The sequence below is a fragment of the Capricornis sumatraensis genome, chromosome 16 (assembly GCF_032405125.1).
Source record: "Capricornis sumatraensis isolate serow.1 chromosome 16, serow.2, whole genome shotgun sequence".
NCBI classification, from domain to species: Eukaryota; Metazoa; Chordata; class Mammalia; order Artiodactyla; family Bovidae; genus Capricornis; species Capricornis sumatraensis.
This window is the reverse complement of record NC_091084.1, coordinates 52,174,741-52,190,272: the sequence shown is the minus strand read 5'-3', so window position 1 is coordinate 52,190,272 and position 15,532 is coordinate 52,174,741. Positions and strand designations below refer to the sequence as shown.

The following is a 15,532-nucleotide window of genomic DNA, read 5'->3' as shown; positions in this document are numbered from 1 at the left end:
ATGGCTCCAGTGAGGATTAGCCACGTGGTGTCATTTTCCTCTCAGGTATGTTAATTAGCAGGCATGGTTTTTTCTTGGTGACTGAAAACAGTGAAAGAAAAAGGAGACTTTGCTCCATTTCAGGAAACTCCCAATTCAACAGAAGAGCCATTGTCCCTTCTTTAGGAGTTCAGAGTCAAAGGCAGGAAATGCAGCACTTGCCTTCAGGTTGCTCTCAGAGCAATGCAGGATACATAAAAGCAGGCCTCAAAGGTAAAGAAGGAAGCAACCTCAGGATTCCACCCTTCTCTGGAGGCAGCTGGCAAAGCTATAGGCCCAGAGCCTATACCAGGGTCCCCAGAAGGGCAATTTAGTCACACTGTTGTTGAGATCAGGCTAGGGCACTCAAGGTCATCCCTGACCTGTAAGGATAACACCACTGCCATCAAAGGGGATCTCAGCATCCCTCCTATGAATCCACTTCCAGGAAATCGCAGTTATCCCAGTTAGTGCTAGATGCTGGGCCCTGTCCTCCGCTGTCATCTCTCTATCCATTTCCCGCTCCTCCCCACGCTTCCCTTTATGTTACTCCAGTCTTTCTCAAGGGGTGCCATTGGTGTTTTGCATAGGAGAAGTCTTCGTTTTTATAGCAATATCCTATGCCTTGTAAGATGTTTAGTATTCATGGCCTCCAGACCCTAGTGACAACAATGCTTCCTAGTCACTATGACAGTCAAAAATGTCCCCACATTTCAGAAAGCCCCTTAGAGAATCTTTAAGAACTACTATCTCAACTTCAAGGTGAAATAAAAGAAAAATTACCGTTATCTTTCTTACCTACATGGTCAGCCTAAATGGTTTTCTTCATGGACTCAGCCTTATGAAATGCTAGAAAACATTAGCTCTCTTCTAATACTGTGATTTTCAAGCTGTACTCCTAGAAACCCCCTTCTGGAAGTTGAAGGGAAGAGCCACAAGTATGTCTCCGGGCTCCTCAACTAGTGCTTTAACCATAGCTTTACTTTTATTTTTGAAAATTTTTAAAATTATGTGATAATGATAAGTAATATTGATAATTAGTATCAAAATATTTTTGAAAATATTTATTATTGAAAAAATAAATAACCTTTAGTGTAAAATTTCAGTTAAAAGGAAGGGTTTTATTGCTAAAACAAAAAAATAAGATTGAAAACCATGAGTCTAGTCTCCCCCTCCTTAACTTAGGAAGAAATTTAGATCCAGGGAGAAAAAGTAGTTTTCTCAAGGCCTTTCCACCAAAAAACACCTGACTTGGGTCAGAACTGAAAATTTTTAATCTCAGTTTTAATATTGTTGTCTTTGAACAAATTACTTTATCTCTAACCATCAGTTGTAAACTTAGAGTAAAAATCTTTGTGTTTCTTATCTCATAGGGTTACTTTGAAGATACATGTCTGTGAAAGCGCCTTATAAATGAAATGAAACAGTCATCCCTCCATATGGATGGGTTCCACATCCCCAGATTCAGTCAACCACAGATCAAAAATATGCAGGGGAAAAATTATTCCAGAAAGTTCCAGAAAGCAAAACATGAATTTACCACATATTGGCAACTATTTACATAGTGTTTATATTGTATTTATAACTATTTACATAGCATTTACATTGTATTAGGTATTATAAGTAATCTAGAGATGAGTAAAGTACACGGAAAGATACACATACATATCCATTTTATATAAGAGACTTGAGCATCCACCGATTTTTATATACAGGGGAGTTCTGGAACCAATCCCCTGTGGATGCCTAGGAAAGACTGTAGTATTATGTGGTGATTAAGAATTCTGAATTCAGACACCTAGGAGTTCCAACTTTGGTTGGTTATTTGGTCTTGTGGCCTTGGATAAGTTTCTGAACTTAAGCGTCCATTTGTTCATCTTTTAACTAAGAAGCAATAATAGTAATCACCTAAAGTTATGAGGAGAATTAAATGAGGTAGTGGAAACCAAAGAAGAGATAAGCGATGTCTATAAATAAATCCCTTGGTACTTGAGAGATGGACTCCTGTCTAAAGCCTCTTCCATTAGGATTCTGGAAAGGTTTAAGAGTATAGAGATCCCTCATTCATGGACATCCTTTTTTCCCTTGACGAGGTTCCTTATTTTCTCCTCCTGTCTCTGACTTAGGATCCCAGATATCCAGTGGAGAATTTGCTGAACCCAGACAATCAGAGGGGACCGTGGCTCAGCTGTCCTCAGGACAAGAGCGGGCAGCTGAAAGTGGAGCTGCAGCTGGAGAGGGCAGTGCCCATTGGCTACATTGATGTGGGTGAGTGAGTTCTCCAAGGCCTGGGAACCACTGTGGGGAGCACAGGAGTACCATTCCCTCTCAGGGCTGCAGCAGTGTGTTCGAATGCAGTCTCGCTGAACAGCCTTCCTGGAGCAAGCTCTGCCTGGTGTGAAGGGGATATGTGGCCCTTGCCCCTGGGGCAGGCATTTGATATTGCTGAACCCTATGGATGCCATTCCCTTAGTTACACAGCATACCTGGCTTGCTTTGATCTGAACGGTCTCGGTGAAGCCTTAGGACATTAACAAACCTAAGTGCCAACAGATAGAACTTTGTATATGCCTCTAAATACTAGTGGTATATAGAGGTGGTCCAGTGGTGAAGGCTGTACTTCCACCACAAAGAGCTTTGATCCCTGGTCGGGGAACTAAGATCCTACAAGCCGCACAGCACAGCCAGGAAAAAGGTAAAATTTAATTTAAAATTTAAAAAAATGTGTGTATATATATATATATATATGGGAACTTCCCTGACGGTCCAGTGGTTAAGACTCTGCGCCTCGCACTTCCACTGCAGGAGGCGTGGGTTTTTATCCCTGGTAGTGGAACTAAAATCTCATGTGCTGTGCAGTGCCGTCAGAAAATTAAAAATGGAAAATTAAAAATACAATTAAAAATAAATATCATGTCAGGAGGATCCTTGGAGATGAAGTGTGCAGGTTCATGCCAGAAGGCTCCACAGGAGTTTTGGGTTGAGAAGGCTGGTCTTAGAATTCTCTAGAAATAGAGAATTGACAAAAAGCGTCTGTCTCAGCTCTGTCAGGACAGAGAGACGTCAGTCTCCCTAGCAAGGATTTCAGAGAGTGACAGAGTTTAGCACTGCCCCCCAGAGCCAGAGCACAGGGAAACTGTGAGTCTCTTGGGTCAGGGGAAAGTTTCTGGCTGGGAGGAACATGGTGAGCCTTCATTTAGCGGGCTGAGGTCCTGTCCCACTTCAGTTACTGGCTCTCTGTGTTGCTCGACCTCTCTGGGCCTCCCCTGAGCTTTAGAATGGAGGAATGTCCTCTGCCCACCGATCCCCTTGTGGGCAGTCAGGGGAGCCCATCATCCCACCTTCACTTTGTCGCAACCTTCTGTCCCCAGGTAACTGTGGTTGTGCTTTCCTGCAAATTGACGTGGGTCGTTCCTCCTGGTCCCTGGACAGACCTTTTGTCACCCTGCTCCCTGCAACCATGCTGATGTCCCTGGCTGATTCAAAGCAGGGGAAAAACCGCTCAGGGGTCCGCATGTTTAAAGATGGTAAGGAGAGGGAGTTCCCTGGTGGTCTGGTGCTCCCAATGCAGGAAGCCTAGGTTCGATTCCCTAGTCAGGGAACTAGATCCATGCTGTAACTAAAAGATTCTGTGAGCCAAATAAATAAATATTAAAAAAAAAAAAGATGGCGAGGAGGGCAAAAGCAGAAATGAGAGACTGAGAGAGACAGTGGTAATGAAAAAGAGAGATGCTGGACTCTAGAGGGCTGTATCAGCTGGAAGGTGTGTACTGTGGGAGGGAGCTTAAGCAGGGGCTCACTTACATCTGTGGGGAATAGGGTAATGAGTGAACCACTGCGTGGTGTGCTTGTGTGTGTATTCTCTGTGATGACAATACCTGATAGAGGGACTGATATCTCTGTCATACCTGATACCTGATAAAGATACTTATGAACTCTGATTTATATTTACACATAACATGTGATTCAGTGAAGCCAGATATAGAACCCACATTTGTGATTAGCGTGTTTGTATAAATGTGTATAGGGCTTCCCCAGTGGCTCAGTGGTAAAGAATCCGCCTGCCAAGCAGGAGATGCAGGTTGGATCCCTGGGTTGGGAAGATTCCCCTGGAGGAGGAAATGGCAACCCACTCTAGTATTCTTCTAGCCTTGGAAGCCCCATGGACAGAGGAGCCTGGCAGGCTATATAGTCCATGGGGTCACCAAAGAGTTGGATACAACTTAGTGACCAAACGACAACAACAAATACACATGTGTGAGTGTAGGAAAAATACTCCTGTAAGTGCAGGAAGGCTGTGTGGTGGTTGTGGTCCTGTTGTGTGCAGTGTTGCCCGAGTCCTCGTCACTGCACATCTCTGTGTTCACTGCGTACTGCACAGAAATGCATGGCCTGATTCCTAGCCTCCAGGGACTTGCAGTCTAGGAAGGACTCATTCGTCTGTGTCTGAATTGGAGGCATTTGTAACGCTGTGAAGGAGAAGTGACCTGGGATACAAGGTGGGATACGAGATGAGGTACTCTTAGATCTGGGAATGGAAGATGAGAAGGGTTGGGAGTACTGGTCTGTGAGCCAGCGAGCAAGTATGTAGAGCAGGTAGTGCCTTGCGGGAGATTGGGGTCTCATGGTCCAGGAAGGGGGGATGTAGCTCAGCTGATCCACTGGGCAAGTGGTCACCCCAGACTCCAACCCTCCAGATACCCCCTGTTAAAACGAGACAGCGATAAGGTCTGTGGAAAGGTATGGACCGAGGATGTAGTCGCGCTGGGAACAGCGTGGCACCGGGACAGAGGAGCGACGGTGGGAAGGCAAGGCGCTGGGTCTGAGAGGGCCCTGACTGGCCTGCGTGGTGCTGCCCGACCCTGAGCACCCGAGCCTGGGGGAGGAAAAGCCTCCAATCTCACTTAGGGTGGATTTCACTCTGTAGTCCCAGTCCTTTCTTTCCTCTCCACAATACTGACCTTCTCTCCCTTTCACCCAACCATTCATGCATTTCATTTCTCCCTCATTTCCTTCTTGTTTTCTCCTTAAGCTGATTTCCTGGCCCCAGCCTCTGGTGAGTCGTGGGATCGACTTCGCCTGAGCTGCTCCCAACCCTTCACACGTCATCAGCCCTTTGGCCTGGCCTTCCTGCGGGTGTGTTCCTCTCTGGACTCCTTAGACGACCCTGCGGAGGGTCCCTCTGTCCCTGTGAGCTCGGGGCTGAGCCAGGTATGTACCATGGGGGACTTAGCAGGTCCCAGCCTTTTCTGTTTCTAGTTAGGAAGCTGGTGCTGATTGAGGGATGGATACATACACACATATACATTCAAATATGAATATACGATCTTCCCTGATGGTCCAGTGGTTAAGAATCTGCCTTCCAGTGCAGGGCATGCCGGTTTGATCCCTCATGGAGAACTAAGATCCTACATGCTACAGAGCAACTAAGCCTGTGCACTGCAATGAAGACCCAGCACAACCAAAAAGAAAAGAAATTAATTAATTAAAAAAAAAAAACCAGGGCATCCCAGTGGCTCACTGGTAAAGAATCCACCTGCCAGTGCAGAAGACACAGGTCTGATCACTGGTCTGGGAAGATTTCCACATGCCCACAGGGCAACTAAGCCCATGCACAACAACTGCTGAGCCTCTAGAGCTTGGAAGGTGCACCTACTGAGCCTGCATGTCGTGACTACTGAAGCCCACACACCCTAGAGCCCATGCTCCACAGCCAGAGAAGCCACTGCAATGAGAAGCCCGCACACTGCAGCTCAAGAGTAGCCCCTGCTCTCTGCAGCTAGAGAAAAACGCTCATAGCAATGAAGACTCAGCACAGCCAAATAAATAAGAAATAATTATTTAAGAAACCAAATGCTAACATAAAGGGGCTTGTGGCCCTTTCTCACAAATAGGCATGAACACCTTTCCTTCAGTCTCAGACACACATGAGCCAAGCGAGTGAGCCTTCGGTACAGTGTGCACAAAGCTGTTGGACCATTTGTTCTGTTGTTATTCAGTCACTGAGTCATGTCTGACTCCTTGCGACCCCAAGGACCACAACACACCAGGCTTCCTTGTCCTTCACTATCTTCTAGAGCTTGCTCACACTCATGTCCCATTCCGTTGGTGATGCCATCCAACCATCTCATCCTCTGTCATTTCCTTCTCCCTCCTGCCCTCAATCTTTCCCAACATCAGGGTCTTTTCCAGTGAGTCAGCTCTTAGCATCAGGTGGCCAAAGTATTGGAGCTTCAGCATCAGTCCTCCAATGAATATTCAGTGTCGATTTCCTTTAGAATTGACTGGTTGGATCTCCTTGCAGTCCAAGGGATTCTCAAGAGTCTTCTCCAACACCGCAATTCAAAAGCATCAATTCTTTGGCACTCAGCCTTCTTAATGGTCCAATTCTCGCATCCATACATGACTACTGAGAAAAGTTTTCTAGTTATCTATTTCTTCTAAGGCTGATCTGACTCCTCCTGGTTTCTTACCACTCATGTCTCCATTTATCTTTCCAAGCCAATACCCTCCACCATAATTCACTCACAAATATGAAGATGTAATCACACAAGGCTAGAGCCAGAGAATTGTAGAGATTAAAAAAAAAAATACTTAGAGATCATCAAGCCACAACCCCATCATTTTATATCTCAGATAGGGAAATGTATGTATTTTAATTCACACAGAGCAGAGTAGGGACCGGAAGGAAGCCAGGTCTCCTGCCGTTACATCACAGTGCTTCCTGTGCACGCAGTATATTTTTTAGAATTTTGATTCCCAGGAGTGAACCTCACAGGTATCGCTCCCGTTGAGGTTACTGGAAAAAAAACAAACAAGAGACCACACTTTGGGAAGAGAAGATGGAGTTGGAGCGGACAGAGTGGGAGAGAGGCTTTTGTCACACAGCCTTGGGAGAGGCCCAGAGTGCTGAGGCAAGGTAAAGCCTGAGCTTTACTCTTCCCCTGTGGGAAGGGCTGAAAATGCAGGAGGATCAATGGAAGCAGTTCTCTGTGCTCTGCCAGGTGCCAGCGGTGTCCCTGTGGGTTCCGGAACTCTGTGGCCTGGCTAGTCAATAAAGTGGGAGCTCTGGGAGATTGGGACCTGTTTGTCTTGTTCCACCAGGCATTCCTGGCAGCTAGGACGGTGCCTAGAGCAAAGCAGACTTTCTAGTATAAATATTGATTATATAATAACCTTTCAGAGGGGAGTGGTACGTAGGGTCACCATAAAATTTATCATCCAATCTGAGATACTTCAAGAGCCAAAAAGAATGCTATTAGTAATTATACTTAAGACGACAGACATAAAGCAGGGTGTCCCGGGCGAACTAGGACATTTGGTGTCCTTAATGATAGGCTAAATAAATGCTTCCTAGAGTCTTTTCCATTCTGGCCAGATATCTAAATTACTCCGCACCTTTAGGGCCATGGTGGGATCAAGCAGGAGGCAGTTAGCAACTCGGACTGATGTCAGACATTGAACAGCAAGAGCAGATGACACACATTGCAGGCCCTCTCTGATACCACAGGGAGAGGAGATCCGGAAATATTTCTAAAAGAGAGGGCTCATACATGGAAACAAATGGATGGCACTCAGTTTTATAATTTAAGATGTCTCAAATGCCACAGACTTTTTTCTAATATGTCATTCTAATGGTATATTATTGTGAAAGCACTATATAAAGGCTTATTACCCTGTGAGGTAAGGTCTTTCATGATCATTGATTTTCCAGTTAGGAAACAGAAGCACAGAGAAATGTAATGGGTGTCCCAGGTCACTGCCAAACAAGTCCTGGACTGGATTGGAACCCAGGCCACTAGACTCCACTTAGCCTGTGCTTCGAAGCTTAGTTTCTGATAACACGCATGCGTGCTCAGTCAGTGCAGTCCTGTCCCAACTCTCTGCAACTCTGTAGACTGTAGCCTGCCAGGCTCCTCTGTCCATGGGATTCTTCAGGCAAGAATACTGGAGAGGGTTGCCATGCCCTCCTCCAGGGGATCTTCCTGACCCAGGGATCGAACCCACGTCTCTTTATGTCTCCTGCATTGGCCGGGTGGGTGCTTTACCACTAGCGCCACCTGGAAAGCCTTCAATTCCTGATACTTAGTCTCGTTTATATAGTTAAAATTAGAAAACCATCTCTACATACCCTTCTAGTAACCCTTTCTATTAGTATTCATTCTGAAATTTATGAGACAAGATAAAAAAGAAAAGAAAAAAAACCTGGAAAATTAAATATTTAAAAATTAATGTTAAGTCCAAGATGAGATTGTAATGGTATATTAGAAAATTGTGAATGTGAATAAAAATGCTACTTCTCAAACTTGTAGAATGAGGCCAAAGTCATACTTTACATGAAAGACATATATATGTATAATTCCCTACAAGAAAGAAAGACATTTTACCTTTAAAAGAATTTGTGAGGGAATTCCCCAGCAGTCTAGTGGTTAGAATGTGGAGCTTTCACTGCCAAGGGTCCATTTCAGTCCCTGGTTGGAGAACTAAGATTCCACATGCTATGCAGTGAGGCCAAAAATAATAATAAATAAAATAATCTATGATAGAAGAAGGAGAGCTTAAAATTAAAGGATTTTTTTTTAATTTAAGGGAAAAAAGGAAATTTGAAAAAAGATAAAAAGGAAAAAGCCACAGATGAATTGACACAGATAAATTGAATTTTGATAAATTAAGAATCTGTAGCATACCACATGAATAAAATCTATGTAGAAATTATCCAGTACTTGATTATTGCTTATAGACATTTCTGAATTTAGAAGCCAAAAGGTTTATACGATACCTGTTGATAGTTATAGTGTCTGATGCTAGAAAGAGACATGGGATATCTATATATACATCTTTTTATAGATAGCTAGAGGTGGTAGCTAAAACTGGTAGGTTTTTAGTTGCAAGTGAGCAAAGTTGTTCACAAAATAAATCCTATTGGAATTTAAACATTTAAAAGAGAAAAATGACTGAAATATCCCCAAATAGTTCAAAATAGAACTATTTTTAAATTTAAAGAAATACCTATGTATGTATAATTTGTTTCTCTCACATGGGTATATAGAGATGAGTGATTTGAGTTTTGTACCTACGTGAATCAATTTTATATGTGTTCTATTCATATATGTAGAAATTTTTTAAAATATGTGTTTTTGTTCAGTCACTAAGTTGTGTCTGACTCTTTGCAACCCCATGAACTATATATAGCATGCCAGGCCTCACTGTCCTTCATCAGCTCCTGGAGTTTGCTCAAACTCATGTCCACTGAGTTGTATATTTATGTATATGCGTGTGTGTGTGCTAAGTTGCTTCAGTCGTGTCGTGCTCTTTGCAGTCCTATGGACTGTAGCCCTCCAGGCTCCTCTGTCCATGGCAATTCTCCAGGCAAGAATACTAGAGTGGGTTACCATGTCCTCCTCCAGGGGATCTTTCCAACCCAGGGATCGAACCCAGGTCTCCCGCATTGCACGCAGATTCTTTACCAGCTGAGCTACCAGGGAAGCCCATGTATGTATATACATGTATACAAATTTGCATATAATATACGTCCCATAGACCTGGTTTTCCCAATAGTTTGTGTTCTTTTATCTTGGGGTCTTTCAGGATCATAACAAAATCCTTAATACTGGGGATCTAACTACACAAAATCACCAAATCTCACATCTTAGAGCTGGAAAAGTGTGTATAGAGACAAGCCAAAGTGCCATGTACAAGTTATAGCAAATACACTCCCTCACTGAAGCCCTGAGTTTGGTAGTGTCCCTGGCATTATGTGACAGTGCCCCCTGGTGGTGAATATATGTACTTCATATTTCTCCATTTTCTTCTCTTCAGGGCTCTTCTGATGCTCAGGAGTCTGGTCCCAGCCCCTGGCTGGCTAATCCTTCCATCCGGAGGACATTCTTCCCGGATCCCCAAACGTACGTAACTGCCAGAGTGAGGTCTCTTGACCACTTCTCAGTTCTTTCTCCTGGAGGAGACTACCAGATCACTCATAGACACACAGGACCTGTCTGGGTTCTCTCAGCACACTCTAGGCCTCACCCCATATATATATATACCATACCTGGCTTTCTTGGTTAGATGCTGCTGACCTGGGTGAGCAAAATGCAATTTCTGTTCTGAATGAAACCAAGTGCTCCCTGTTTCCCCACAGGACCACCAGGGAAATCTCAGAGCTCAGGAATATCCTAAACCAACTGCAGCCGGGGACTCTGGGGCGTTCAGCCTGCATGGTGCTTTCAGCTGCCCACAGGGCACCTCCAGCCCGTGTGGCAAACCCTGAAACCCACCATGCAGAGCCAGGTCCCACTCATCAGCACAGCGCAGGTGAGGCCCCATGACCTACCTTCGGCTCCTTACTTCCTTCCTTACTTCCAGCACCCCCCTTCCTCCCTGAATGCATCGTTGCTACACAAGCATGGCTCACAAACAGGACTTCAAATGGAAGAAAAGATGGTGGTCAGTGTCCTGTTCCCAGAAGAAAAATCAAATAGTGTATATAATTGAAAGAGCTCTGGCCCAGGAACCGAAAGTCCTTATCTCTTTGGGCTTCAGATCTTTTCCCTTCAAAGTGAAGGAATTAAACCAAATAGTATTTAGGTCTCTTGCAGTTTTAATGTTCTGTGAGTGAGCAAGGGAGGACAATTAAGTCGAGGTGGCAGTTTATGGAGCTTCTTAGAGACACGAAGTAGGGGAGTAATGTGGTTTCACCACAGAGAGAGAAAGGATTAAACATTTTGGAGTTCCTGTTTTGCACCAGATACTGCTAGGCACTTTTACTGGCTAATATTCACCACAAACTCATTTTACAAAAGAATCTGAGGCTACATATTCTAAGTTACACAGCTAATAAGTGGCAGAGCCAGGATTTGGACCCCAGAGTTCTTGTCCTTCTCACTATTCTAAACAGCCAGAGAGCAGAAACAAGTAGCATTCTCACTGTAAACCCTTGATTCCACTCGTTGCTTCATTAGGAAAAGTTTTTTTAAAGGAATGGTTTGTCATTTCAAAGAACTGAACGAATTAGTGAAATCATGAGTATATTATTTCATTGCAGAAATAGGGTACATTTTTTTTTTTGATAGGTAAGAAGTGGATTTATTTAGAGAGAAACACACTCCACAGACAGAGTGTGGGCCATCGTAGAGAGTGAGTCCAGCAGCAGAAACAGGGTACACTGGTTATCAGCTGTATAATAAATTACCCCAAAGTTTAGTGGCTGGAAACAGTATTTACTGTCTCACGATTTCTCGTGGGTAGGAATCCAGGTGTGGCTTAACTGGGTCTCAGGCTCTGGATCCGTCACAGGCTGCCGTCGTTTCAAGGCTCAGCTGGAAAGGATCTGCACCCTCGCCCCTCCACATAATTGTGGTAGGATTCAGCTCCTCGAGAGCTGTTGGATTGAGGCTCCCCTCAGTTCTGCCATGAGAGCCTGTCCACAGAGCATTTCACACTGTGGCAGCTTACTCCCTTAGGGTGAGCCACCCAGAGGGCAAGAGACACAGGGCAAGAAAGGAGTCAGTGTCTGGTAACCTCATCACAGAAGTGCCATCCCATCACTTTTGCCATATTCTTTTTTTTAAAAAAAAAAAACATCTGCACTAGACGCTTTTTGTTTTTTGGCTTCACAGTCTTAGTTGCAGCACGTGGGATCTTTGATCCCCCAACAAACTGGAACAGGCTCTTTAAGTTGCAGCACGTGAACTCTCAGCTGCAGCATGTGGGATCTAGTTCGCTAACCAGGGATCAAACCTAGACTCCCTGCATTGGGAGTGTGGCGTCTAACCATATTCTATTCATTAGAAGCAAGTTCCTAAGTCCTTCCCACACTTAAGGGGAGACATGTATATCAGGAAGCAGGAACCAGTGGGAGTCATTCCAGAAGCTGCCTACCACATGAGGAAGGATGTTTGTTATCATTTTAAAATCGGGAGAACAGGGAAGGAGCTCATCTTTGGGGGGCACCCTACAGACTGGGTGTTAGAGCTATGAAAACACTTAAAATATAGTAAATGCTGGACTTCCCTGGTGGTCCAGTTGTTAAGAATCCACCTGCCAACGCAGGGGGCACCGGTTTGATCCCTGGTCAGGGAAGATTCCACATGCAGCAAGGCAACTAAGCCCATGTACCACAACTACTGAGCCCGCATGCCTGGAGTTGTGCTCTGCAACAAGAGGAGTGATCGCTATGAGAAGCCCTCGCGTCACAATGACAAATAGACCTCACTCACCACAATTAGGAAAGGAGCACATGAGGCAACAAAGACCCAGCACACCCAAAAATAAAAATAAATAAAAATTTTAAAATATTATATATAGTAAATGCTGTATGTAGTGCTCCATAAGTTCTGAATAACTAGACAGATCGTTGTTGGTAGCTTTTGTTACTGTTCATTTGACAGATGTTAGTTGCACATCTGTATGTGCAGGGCTCTGGGCTAGGCGCCAGGGACACCACAATAAATAAAATAGCAGTGCTTCTACCCTGATGGAGAGATACGCATCCATGTCACACAAGGAAATCTAAAACTTAAAACTGTGATAAGTACTTCAAAGGCAAAGCATAATAGGATGACCAGACTTAGATGAGAGAATCCTGCCTCACAGAAATTAGCATTTCATCTAAGACTTGAAGAGCAAGAAGGAATTGACCAGGGAAGGGGAATAGAATATTCTCAAAATAAGGAATTTTGTATGTGAAGGGCCTTTTATTAATGAGATAGATTTAATGAGTGTTTCTAACACAGAGCCCAGATCAGAGGAGCAGAACGCAGAGAAGGACGTGGGCAGGACGAAGAGGAGGAAAGTGGTAGCCCGCAGGTAAGTAGGTCAACCTGAAAGCCCCAAATCACCTCCCCAAACCTCCTGTCCTTCAGCACCTGCCCACCCCCCACTCATGTTTCAGTTATGCTAGAGAGCACCCTCGTGTCTGGTCTTGCTCTCATGGTCTGGACTTGCAAGGTAGCAAGAGAAAAGATGTCCTTGTCTGCATGGTGTCAGGCATGGAGCTGGGCAAGGAGGTGGCCCTGGAAGTGAACCAGAAATGAAGACAAGTGCGCTATCTCTCATGGGCTTCTTTAAAATTTAACTTGTTTTCTGCTTCAAAGGACACCGTCAAGAAAATTAAAAGACAGCCCTCAGAAAAAGGCAGTTAATTTGCATATCATGTATTCAATAAGGGGTTCGTATCTAGAAATAAAGGAAGCCTTCAGTTCAGTTAAGTTCAGTGGTTCAGTTGTGTCTGACTCTTTGTGACCCCATGGACTGCAGCACGCCAGGCTTCCCTGTCCATCACCAGCTCCCAGAGCTTGCTCAACCTCATGTCCATTGAGTCGGTGATGCCATCCAACCATCTCATCCTCTGTCATCCCCCTCTCCTCCTGCCTTCAATGTTTCCCAGCATCAGGGTCTTTTCCAGTGAGTCAATTCTTCACAACAGGTGACCAGAGTATTGGAGTTTCAGCTTCAGCATCAACCCTCCCAGTGAATATTCAGGAGTGATTTCCTTTAGGATTGACTGGTTTGATCTCCTTGCAGTCCAAGGGATTCTCAAGAGTCTTCTCCAACACCACAGTTCAAAAGTTGTAAGGAACCCTTACAATTCAGTAACAAAAGATAACCTCATTTTTTAAATGGACAAAAAGTATGTCAGAGTGTGTGGGAATAGAGGAGTAGGGAGTGACTACGAATGGGCTCAGGGTTTCTTTTTGGGGGTGATAAAAATATTCTGGAGTAAGCTGTAATGGTTACATGACCTCGTGAATATCCTAAAACTGCTGAATAATATATTCTAAAAGGGTGAATTTTATGAGATGTGTATTATGTCTGTAAAAAAATAATAAACCAGAAGGCAGTGATAGAAGCTCTGTTCTCAGATATTCAAAGATTAAATGACTTCCCTCAAGTCTGATACGTCAAGTGAGCAAACCAGGACCCCAGCCCAGGGCTTCTGGCTCCACAGCAGCACGTCTGCACCCTTTCACCCTGGTTTGAGGGTCCTTCAGCCCTGAGGGCCTCTTGCTAACAGCTGGTCTTTAACCATTCTTTCTCACAGGCCTGTATCCAACTCAAACTCTCGGCCAAACCAGCGGAGGCCATTAAAGGCAGGCCAGAGAGAACACCTGCGGCCCCAGGCCCGAAGCAGCAGAGCCCAGGAGAGTGGGTGGTGCCCCATTTGTGCAGGTGAGCTGCTCGGGCACAGGGGTGGTTGAGGGGGTACTGGGCGTCCCTTGAGGGAGGAATAGGAGATCTGGGAGAGCTGCCAGGAACCAGGTGAACTTGGGCCTCTGGCCTCTGTCATCTGCAGTTCCGTACAAGTCTGTATTGAGCTCCTCCTCACGTTGTGTTCACCAAGCTGAGGAAGGGACCTCGGCTCTGTCCTCTGGAGAAACGTGAAACAAAGCAAACTACAACGCTATCAGCGAGGACCTAGAAATTCGTTCAAAACTTCTGCCTCCGTGACCAAATTCTGCTTCCCCTTAAGTCTCCGTTCAGGTGGTTCTTATTTGCCAGGTCTTCTCTGACCTCAGATACTCTCTCCCACTGAGCTCCTGCCGCGTTCTCTGATTCTCCTGGGCTTAGCACTTCTCACCCTGTGCTTTGTGACAGTTATTTGTGGTCACAAGTTATCTTTACACCTAGACGCCATAGTCCATGAGGACAAGCCTGGGCTTACATCCCTCAGCACCTCACACAGTGTCAGGCACATAGGACGTACTCAAAAAATGTTTGTGACTGGATGTCATCAGGTGTCAAATATTCAACCCTAGTAAAATTTTCTTGTGAAAACAGCTGCATTTTGCCAGCAGATGTTCCCTTCAGGCTGCGTGGGGTGACCTCCCGCCCAGGAGTGGGCCCAGGGTTCTTACCGCCTTCTTTCCTCTCCCCCTCAGGCTCGTTCAGCATTGACATGCTTCCCCAGCACGCTGCCACTTGTGGAGGGGCCTCCCCGCCTCCCCCAGCCTCTCCCGCCTCATCACCATCTTCGTCTCCACACGTACTGTGGGTTTCCTCCCCGGAGAGCTCGCCGCCCATTTCCTGGGTCCAGTGTCCTATCTGCGAGTTGCCGTTCTTAGCAGGAGAAATAGAGGAACATGCCAGCACGTGCGGGGAGGTCCTTCAGGCCTGAGCCATGAAGTCCTGCGGCCTTGGCCCCCCTCTGCCCTCTGTGACAGAAACGGACAAGGGGCTCTCTTGGCAGCTGGGAGGGGCTGACGAGGCCAGGCCGCCCCCTGTCCCCCCCGCCTCTCGTTCCCTTAGGACTCTCTGCCTGAGGGCACCTCCGGGCCCAGCCTGCTCCTCACTCCCGGTTGTCAAGGCTTCTGTCGCCATGGCACCCTGTCTCCCAAGGACAGCTCCATGTGTCTCTTCTTTGGGACTTCTGGGATAGAATTGGTGAGCTCTCAAGGGCTTCAGGACACAATCCAGAACATCTTCCCCTCAGTGAGTGGTGTGTATCCTCGTGCCCATTTTCTTGAGAGGAAAATTGAGGCCCAGTGGAAAAAAAAAGAGCACTACCCTACAGATA

The 15,532-nt window shown here is 45.5% G+C and overlaps 1 protein-coding gene across 1 annotated transcript; it reads left to right on the top strand.

The window, feature by feature from the left end:
- XNDC1N (XRCC1 N-terminal domain containing 1, N-terminal like) lies at positions 1 to 15,133 on the top strand. Its single transcript, XM_068988747.1, has 9 exons — positions 1 to 45; positions 2,145 to 2,286; positions 3,390 to 3,545; positions 5,051 to 5,229; positions 9,838 to 9,923; positions 10,160 to 10,332; positions 12,753 to 12,825; positions 14,060 to 14,187; positions 14,898 to 15,133. The coding sequence occupies exons 1-9, from the start codon at positions 1 to 3 to the stop codon at positions 15,131 to 15,133; spliced, it is 1,218 nt and encodes a 405-aa protein (XP_068844848.1).
- Positions 15,134 to 15,532: the final 399 nt, after the last annotated feature.